General features: G+C 34.9%; 1 protein-coding gene across 12 annotated transcripts in view; it reads left to right on the forward strand.

The window, feature by feature from the left end:
* The window catches only part of CXXC5 (CXXC finger protein 5), a 170103-nt gene extending 160371 nt beyond the window's left edge, over window positions 1–9732 (forward strand). For 10 of the 12 annotated variants that reach the window (XR_011600226.1, XM_070940815.1, XM_070940811.1 and 7 more), the window contains one exon: window positions 4034–4916. Coding sequence is in view for 11 of the 12 variants with exons in the window: in XM_070940815.1 (XP_070796916.1) it covers window positions 4034–4078 (45 nt within the window). In the remaining variant the exon portion in view is untranslated. Of the gene's footprint in view, window positions 1–4033; window positions 4917–7049; window positions 7116–9506 lie in introns of those variants that run through there. The other 2 variants (XM_070940819.1, XM_070940818.1) reach the window with 2 other exon arrangements.
* Window positions 9733–10150: the final 418 nt, after the last annotated feature.

Here is a 10150-nt window from a genome sequence, read left to right on the forward strand (position 1 = left end):
CTTCACAAGGCGCTAAAGACCCTAATGCTCTTTAATATGTCCTTAATTGAACTGCATCTACATAGAGGGAAGAATTCAGTGGGGTAACCAAAGGCTCTACCTTAGGTCCAGTACTCTTCAATATCATCATCAGTGATTTAGACGATGGGATAGAATGGAACTCATCAAAGTTGCAGATAACCCCAAACAGGTAGGAATAGCCAACACTCCAGAAGATAAGCTCAAGGAAGTGCCTGCTCTGTAGGGCAAGTACCATATGAGAAATGCACAGGTGATACCTGGCTCAATAGTAGAATAGGTGGTACCTGGGTCAATAGTGATAATTGCAAGAGGGATTTCGAGTCCTAGTGAACAGGCACTTAAATATGAACCAACAGTGTGCTGCAGCTGCCAAAAAAGCCAATGCAGTCCTAGGCTGCTTTCACAGAGGAATAGAATCAAGATCATGTGAAGTGTTAGTACCATTTTATATTGCATTGGTAAGACCACACTTGGAATATTGCACCCAGTTTTGGCCACACAATCTAAAAAAGATATGAGATTCTCGAAAGAGTACAAAAAAGAGCAACAAAGTTGATTGGGGGCTGGAGGCTTAAACATACAAAGAACAGTTGCAGGAATTGGGTATGTCTAGTTTAATGAAAAGAAGTATTAGGAGTGACATGATAGGTGTGTAACTATATTTAAGGGGCTACCACAAAGAAGAGGGAGTCAACCTATTTTCCAAAGCACCTGAAGGCAGAACAAGAAGCAATAAATGGAAACTAATCAAGGAGAGAAGCAACCTAGAACTAAGGAGAAATTTCCTGACAATTATAACTATTAATCAGTGGAACAACTTGCCTCCAGAAGTTGTGCATGCTCCAACGCTGGAAGTTTTTAAGAAGAGATTGGACAACCATTTGTCTGAAATGATACAGGGTTTCCTGCTTGAGCAGGGAGTGAACTGGAAGACCTCCAAGGTCCTTCCAACTCTGTTATTCTGTTAGACGTGATTCTTCCCTGAGCTAAGCCTGACTTGATTATGTGGTTCTATTGTGAGTCATCCTGAGCTTGATTTTGTTGTTGTTCATTACTTCTGGGAGCTTTTAATTGATTATTAGTACATTTCAAGTGGGATAAATCAGGTAAGTCTCACTGTATTTCTGGCATGGCAGGCTCAGTTTCTATGGCAAATTCTGCAGTGGTGGCAATTTTTTTTTTGAATATTTTCATCCTTTAGGATTCCAATGGTAACTGCATCTTTTCTAAGATACGTAGAAAATTGCCACTAGTTTTGGATCTGCTGAATTGGTATAGAATAGAAAAGATTTGGCATGTCTCTCCCTTCAAATCCTTTAACTATTTTCAGACCTAAAGAATCTTAAATAATTTAGGGATTCATGGATTTGGATCTCCCAAATATATTTTAGTCACCATGGAACTTAAACAATTAGGACCAGTATTGGATTAGTAACATGGTAGATGATTAAAGTAACCACAGTGAGGCAAGGAGCCAAATTGCAAGCCTTTTGCAGTTTTTCCTTTTCTTGAGGTGTTGATTGTTGTGGGTACTGGAGCAATTTTTAATTTAATGTCTTTAACATTTTGATTACAGAGGATATCCCATTTTCCAGATAATGTTTGCTACTGTAATAATGTAGTTAATATATGTCTTTTTAAAAAGCGTGAATAACATATAACTTTCTTCAGTACTAGTATCTACTTTGTGGACAACTCAATGCTATCTACTTACATAGTGTGGGATGTGAAGAGAACCTCTCTTTGCTCATCAATGAAAGTAGCTGCTTTGATTGTTTCATTTTCAGTGCTAATAATTTGCTAACTTGCATGGCATTTCCTCATTCTATTTCACAAAATTTAAAATACAGCATACATTACATTACATATGTAACAATATACATACATTATATATGCATGTTTATTATATATGTACATAATATATTAATGATGTGCTGTATTTTAAATTATATTACTTGAACTTGGATCCTAAATAAATAGTTTTAATGTCTTTTATGCCTAACATGTCTTGAGTCTGAGTTTTATGTGAGTCAGGATGCTTTACTATCATTTATATTTTTCCCATACCCCTTAATGCCTGGGGAAGCTCCTCTGCCTTGATGTCCAGCAAGTCTTAGCTTGCTGAATTCAACACATGCCATTTTTAAAAAATATCTGTAGGATGGGGCTCTCATGCTGTTTAAAGAAACATTTCTTCTCTCTGCCTAAAGTACAGCACTGTGAGTTGTGAGCACCATGCTCTTTCTTGTCTATAAAAGTGAAATTCCCTGTTTCCTGAGAGTTCACTGACATCTCACCCTTGACAGAGTATCATTAAGAGCCTTTCTGATGGGCACTTTTCTTTGAGAGATCTGCATATTAGTGACATCATAACTGGTCACTTTTCTATGGATGTTTGAGAAAGAACAGGTGCCTCATTCAGCCAGGAGGTTTTTTGTTTTAACCTGACAACCTGCCTCACCTCTAGTATAGCTTACAAGTTTGCTATTCTACTTGTTGTGTAAAACACAGAAAACTCTTAACAATACCGTAGGTTACTTACACCCATATTCCATCCACCTGAAATCTTGGCTCTTTGTTCTTATGGACTAAGTCTTACTTGCATTGTGGAGTTGTGGGGAAAACCTCATTGCATAAGTATAGTAGCATGGAGAAGGGCTTTTTTCATGCATAAAAGCTCCAGAAAGAACATTTTGCATAGGCAGAGAAACTTATTTGCTTGAAATTTTACCTAACTAAGCCAAAAATATTCATAGATAAAGTTTGTTCTTAAAATTGAGGTTTTTCTGTCTTAATTTTTGTACAGGAGTTTTGAGAAGGAAATAAAAAGCATACATATGATAACACTTTCATATAACAAATTATCCTCTCACAGTCTACTCAAAGGTATGCTAAATTCTGAGCTCTGCTGTCTAACCATAAGGCTTCTTCAGTCATTGAAGGAAACTACATATTTCCTAAATCACAGGATTGTGTAGTGGGCATAAAGGCATGAATGCCTGAGGAGTTTCTTTGGCAGCATAGAAACTGATTAAATTGGATCACTTAAACACCTTTTGTTTGTCACAAGATTTGATAAAGTTATTATAGTTGCCAGATTAGCTGCCCAAATTACGTAGTTGCCCAGAGTAGCACTAAGAATTAGGATACTATATAATAGCACAAATTTAGTTTTGTCTTGTTATTTTTTTATGTGTGTCATTAACTTCATCAGTCACATATAGTATAAAGATATATGTTGGTAGAATGTTCCAAATGGCATCCCTTGTAATCTTGGAAACCTCAAGATCTGAAATTGGAGTATTGGTAAATATTTTTAAGAATTTACCCTTTTCTCATTACCTTCTCACTCCTGTCCTGTGAATTGAATTGCCTTCATTTTCTAAGGACAGATTTCCAAACCTGATGCTGACTTTCAACAGTTTCACCAAACCAAGTTGATTTGAACAGAAATACATTATACTTTATTCATGAGAAATACATTCCACTGTAAAAGAGGACTAACATATACGGTGGGTAGCAAGATTCAAGTGATACAAATCTCAGAAGTCTTAACTAAATATAGTAAATTCTTTTCAAGGCTATGTGAATGACAACTTCTTATTTTGAGATCATACAAGAAATATCAATGTTTCTATTCCATCCTTTAGCAGTTCTTGAAGACGTTGAAATAGAGTTTAAGGACAATTTGCATGTGGATTAGTGGTTCTTTTAAAGAAGACTAGATTGTGGAATAGATTATAGGTTTTGATGAGGTGCAGAAACTAAGGGTAGGAAAAGAGTACTAAGAAAAATTATCAAGAAAACTTGGACAGGAGCAGAAAGCAAAAACAATATGGGAGGCAGTTGTGAACACTATCGCAAGCTTCAAGTGATAGGGAACACTGCAGTCGGAAAATGGCACTTCCTGTTCTAGTGCACTGGATGTCACAAAATTAAACACTGTCCTGGGCTGGTTTTTCTCATTCTTGCTTATCATGTGTCCCTCTTCTGTTCTCTTCTGTCTCTACAGAAAGTGATGCTTCCTACAGGTGCTGCATTCCGATGGTTTCAATAGGAACAAGAATCCCAAAGCTCTATCCTCCAGTGCAATGTCACTGCTTGCTTGTGTTGTCTCAGGCAAGGAATTTTTTGACGGAAATAAATGGATGCGCCTATGTCTCCTTTAGAACCAAAAATATTTTCTTGCAGATTTCATTCCTTTTTTTAATATAATTTTTGGCATTTGTTTAACATCTTTTAAGTACTAGTAAAGCATTAATGTTTTCAAATAATTTTTTAAAAAGAATCCATAAAGTATCAAGATGTAATAGAGTATGGACAATCAATCAATTTGTTTTCCTGTGTTTTGGTGTTGATGTTGTTTATGTGTGGAAGATGCAGTTCTTGTGTAGAGAATGTAAATTTACAGTAACCTTTTAAATCTAGTTACTAATACGCACTACTGTAATTAGCACAGCAGTTTCTTCATTTATCTGATTGATTTCCATCATTAAAGAAAAATAGTGTGGCTAGTTTCTAGAATGCCTCTATTCATGTTTATAAATGAACATATATTTAAAATAAGGTAGTTTCTTTTCCCTAATTCTACAGATAAGACGAGATTTAATCAGCAAGATGTCTGGTCTTATAAAATGGAAATATATTAAAACTGGCATTTTTAAAAAAGAAAAGCAAAATTAATAAAATTTAGAACAAATAAAATTACATATTATAGTAAACCCAGAACTAATTGCAATGATTTACTTTTAGAGATCATTTGGAAATATTGCTGGAATTCCAATGTAAGCTGTTGCAGAACCTGTGCTGAAAAAATATTGAAGTCCTTTTTTATGTTGAAAACCCCTCATCTCCTGCTTTCTTACCATCTCTAATTGAAAGGCTGTTTGTAATGTTCTAGCAATTCAAGCTAAGCTGTTTTGTGAATAAAAATGAAAGCATGTTTTGTGTCATGGTTTTCATCTTCATTATTCTGTCCATCTTGGACAGTCAGGTATGTCATGTCAGGTTGCTTGGGTGGGGGTACCAAGTCTAAAATGACCTGTTACATGTTGTTTTTTCCTATAATGTTTTCCAATGTTGGCCTTTCTTGGCCTCAAAAAATTTAAACAGAGCGGGTTTGATAATACTTCAGCATTTTGGTTCTTATTTTTAATATAAGGTATTATACATGTTTAACAGTACGAATGGCATAATTTCATGTTTCCTTCTGCAGTCTACATATATAATTGATTATCTGATCTGATCATATTCCACAAATATATGATGTACTGAATCTGGGTTTGGTATAACCTTATTAACTGTTTGGTTAGACAAACAGTTAAACATTATTTAATTGAGTGGCAGGTGCTTGCACACGAAGTTTCATTCATACGAGTGAACCTTCATGCACAAGCTCAAGCCTCCTCCGCTCAAGGGTCCTCAGCTCACGTGAGTGGAGCTTCATGCACAAGTGCAAAGGCCCACCGTTCACACAAGTGGAGCTTTGTGTGTGAGCAAAAACTCCATTTACGTGTGGGCCTGCCACTTGCCGCGCTGCCAAAGTGGAAAGATTGGGGACTGCTGCTTTAATAAAGCAATCCCTGTTTTTAATTTAGAAAGCACAGGTCACTAATCACTCAAAGTTGCTAATCATTCAAAGGATCAGTCCATAATGTTGCATTTTAACTTTTTTTTTTTAATTTTGTAGAAACAATCATTAATAAATTTTACATTTCATGAAGCAATCTCAATATGCAACAAACAATTGTATTTAAATTTGTTTTGTCAATAAAAAATATTAGGTGGATGTTTAGAGATGAAACATACTGCTTTTGAAAAAGAGCAGATAGCCAATAAAGAAACATGCTATCTCAAATTCATAAAATTTGAGCAAACATTTTAGTGGAATTAAAAATTGAAGCTAGAGGACAACTAATACTGAATTCCAAGGGAGCCAAGAATGCTTTTCATGTTTAGTGGTTTTGGCTACAATATCCTTCTTAATTTTCTCTTCCTTCATAGTATAAGAGCAACAAGTAATTTTATTGCTGGCAGATGGGGAGAGAGATCCCCATTATTGTGCAAGTTTAACCAGGTTTTGCCCAAAACTCCAGCTCCCCTAACTCACTTTGGTGAATAAACAAGAATATGTTGCCACTTTCTTTACAACTACCACAAATCATAAATGTACATATAAACGTGAAGATATAGACAATGCAAAGTAAAATTTTGTGGGGTATCTGATAGGCTTTTGTGAGCCTACAATTCAGTGTTCCTCCACATTTTTAATTCTGTCTGGATTGTAGAAGAAAATGAATAAAAGCTAAAGTATGAAATGGTCTTGTACCATCAAATTAGATAACTATGAATTCTAACCTGAATGTTTAACCCTGCTCCAAAATATTTAAACATTAAAGAAACATCTAACTGGTACAAACAGTTTATAAATAAAGTTATAATCAGACAAATTGATAAACTCTCCTCCGCTACTGTGACCAAGTGAACATTGAGTATAAACAGTTGCAAAATGCTTTGTAAATCAGTACTTAATGAGTTCTTTTACTTTTCTGCTCTGACTTTTAAGTGATTCTGGGCTTCTTGGTACCCTTTTCAAAAAGATCATTTAACTTTATACTGCTTCTCATCAGATTGTATTCATTTTCTAGTTTTTGGAGGAATATAATAGTAGTTCAATTTGCTCTCCTACAATCCAGAGAATAGGTCAGAAGAGAAGAGAAGAAGAGAAATCTTTGTCTCTGGTGCATAAGCTCTCAGTGTACATGCAAGCAACAAATGATTAATCACAATCATAATTATAAAATACAATAATCATAAATCATAATTTTATAAGGTGCCCTTCCTCTTTACTATCCACTCAATGTGCCAGCCCTCTTTTTTTTGATAAATATATGTATATAGAATGTCATAGCATATGTCAGCAGAGACTCCCAATTTCATTTTGAAAGATACATGGATTCTTTGGAACATTGGTGAGATCAATCTTCTTACCTCTCTAATGTAAGTCTTCCCCTTCTATCCATCTATAGGTAGAAGTCTGAGAGAAAAAGATACACAATTTTCCTAAAAGTGAGTGTAATGGGACACCCAGATTTCATCTGCGATACAGAATACAGGATGGATATTGCCTACAGGAAAATAGATTCTGCAATTTAACAAATTTACATGGAGTCTATCCAGTTGGCTTTGACTTTAGGATTACCTTGAAGAATTGCAATATTTATTCCTCATCAGTTTATCTTATGAATAGTTTAAAAAGAAAGCAAAACAGTCATGCTTCCAATCCCCACTTTAGTTAATAATGCTTCCTTAAATTTGAGCTCATGCAAGTCCATTTCTAAGAACACTTCTTCCTTCTGATAAGCAGTGCCAAGATGGCATTGGAGATTGATATAGGTTAGCTAGTTAGGATGTATCTGATACAGAACAGAAAAAAGATCTATTCTCCAGACCTAGGTGACAAAGTTTTATTCTGGTGAGGATCAGTGGTGGAGAAAAGGCACTGGAACAGCTTTAAATATGGTCACTGCTCTGAAATCTTATTAAATTGAATCATATATTTGCTTAAAATGCTCAGATTTGTTCACCAGCTAAAAGGATTTTTTTTCTCTATGTAAATAATCTGAGAACTATGCATGATGCACATGTACTTGCTTGTTGATCTCAGGCTGTTTAGGGAACTACGGTATATCCAAAAGTGGAAAATTGAAAAAAGAAAAATATCATTTGAGCCTACTTCCTATTTTCTGCATGGTCATGGATGGCTTTACTAGATATCTCAAAATAAAATGAAGGATACTGTCAACTACTTGCAAGTGCATATTATTTTCCCCATAACTTTGCACAAAAACCATACAGTCAAAAATCTTATATGTAGAGATCATATGTAGAGATCTGCAGCCTTAGTCATTTAATTATTTTCAGTTTTGAGTGCTTTCATGTTGCTGTTATTTATTATATAAACTTTCCTAAATGTGAACAAATTAAAGTGTCTTTCCAGGTGAGTACTCAAACACTAGAAATGTTTTTAAATAAGACCTTCTGACGTGCTTCTGAGGTTCAATATACAAAACTTTAAAATGGTGCTAGCAGAATAGGGGAATAAGAGTAACACTAATGGCAGACACCTAAGCAGTAACTGGTTGTTTCATGCTTTCATGTTTACTAAATATTTTAATAAAAAGGAAAGGGGAAGCAAAGGAGAATACCAGCCTCTCGTGCAGGCTTTATTTCCAGGATTACTAAGTCTGGAACAGTTGAGTGATATTTTGGAATTGCCTGTTTCTCAGGAAATAAAAAAGGTAAGCTGGGATGGAAAAGCATGTCCTATAGAAGTAATGGGGTTAACCACACCAATTTGTCTTCTGGTAAATGATGCCTTATGAGCATCCAGGCTTTTGATGGTAGTCATTTTGTGAGAGCTCTTGTGACAGGTAAATAGTGTAAATGTAATCAATCGCTGATTCAACAAAATATAGGAACCCATCATTTATTGAATGAGATGAGATAAAATCATAATATGTGTCAAGATATGCTTGGTATAAACTAGTCTATAATCTTTCAGATTGATGTTATTCCAGAGGTTAAGTGTTATGAAAAATTTGTGTATTGTTTTTGTTGAATTCTTACTAAAAGTCTATTCCTATTTAATGGGATAAATTAACCTATTAGAATAGAATAAAAAGGAATAGGATTCTTTATTGGCCAAGTGTGATTGGACACACAAGGAATTTGTCTTTGGTGCATATGCTCTCAGTGTACATAAAAAGACAAGATACACTCATCAAGAATCACAGGGCACAACACCCAGTGACAGTCATACGGTACAATAAGCAATCAAATCATACTAGGAATTAGGAAACAATTTTATTAGGAAACAATAAGATACCCTTTACCAAATTGTATAGTTGGATCATTTCATTCAGAATTAATTGCTCAGAGAGAAGTTTTCTAGACTTTCATACAAGTTTTCCATCACTGCCTAACAAAACCTTATAACTGAAGATGCCTGGCCTGAAATCTACACTACTGAAATGAAAATTGGGCATTCTGCTGCTAAAGTAAATCCCTTTTTAGGTTTTGTGGGGTTTTTTGAAACATTGAGGCATTTGAGAGTTCTAATAAGCTCTGTCCTCAGTTTTCTTGTTTGGAATAAACAGCAGCACAACTAAGGAAATGGGTGATTGTGTTTTGTTTTAATTTCCACTTTTTATAATTAATTCAGGATAACAGTATTCCAAAGTACAGGGAGAACCAGACAGTAATGAGATAAAAGGACATTTGTAATAAGATTTCCTAGATTTATTGGTTTAGTGCATTTTTGTAGCTTTCCTTTTTGTCCAGCAGAGCCCTTATCTAAAACAATAAGCCTTCAATTAATGTTACAGTATGTTGCATCTAACAAAGGTATATAGCTTGCTTAGTGATAGTGATTGCTTGATATAAGAAACAAGTTTGCTTTCATCTTTTGCCTTTTTCTCTTTCAGCAATAAGAATACCTGGTGATAAGTCTGCATGAAAAGTTGAGCACTGATGGTGTAATAGGATCCAGATTTTGCATGGAAAATGCATCATTAATCTAAACAGATGAAGACTTTCTAATCTGTAGTGTATAAGGGTTTGGGAGAACCCCGCTTTTTTTTTTTTTTTTATCAGCATAGAATGTTCAGTGATGCAGGAATTATGTATGGAGATAGGAATCAAAACGCAGAAAAGGCAGTAACAATTACTTATATAATTAATAAAATAGCTGAGGGTACAACTACCAAGATCCATAAGCAATTGCAGGATGCAAGATGGAGTGTCACAAGAGAAGCTCTGAGTCATCCTCCTGTGTCTACATAGTTGCCTTGCTCTCAAAAATGATAAAATGTACAAGTTTTGTAGAAAAAGTGGTTCTTCATCTTCCAATACCATATTATCTGTATGTAAGATATACATTCATTGTTCATTCAGTTTAATCATACAACTGTGAAGATACCTGGAACTTTATCCCTTATCATTCATGGACTGAGTTTCTACTTTCCAAAAATCTTGGAAATGTAGGACCTTTGGCTTATTCCAAGAATCCCTCTTCCAAATTTACCAAAAGGCCAATCCAACATAAAATTGCTTCAACATCGCCAATACC

This window comes from Pituophis catenifer, unplaced genomic scaffold, assembly GCF_029215685.1.
Source record: "Pituophis catenifer annectens isolate HBS135680 unplaced genomic scaffold, rPitCat1.0.hap2 SCAF_3, whole genome shotgun sequence".
Taxonomy (NCBI): domain Eukaryota; kingdom Metazoa; phylum Chordata; class Lepidosauria; order Squamata; family Colubridae; genus Pituophis; species Pituophis catenifer.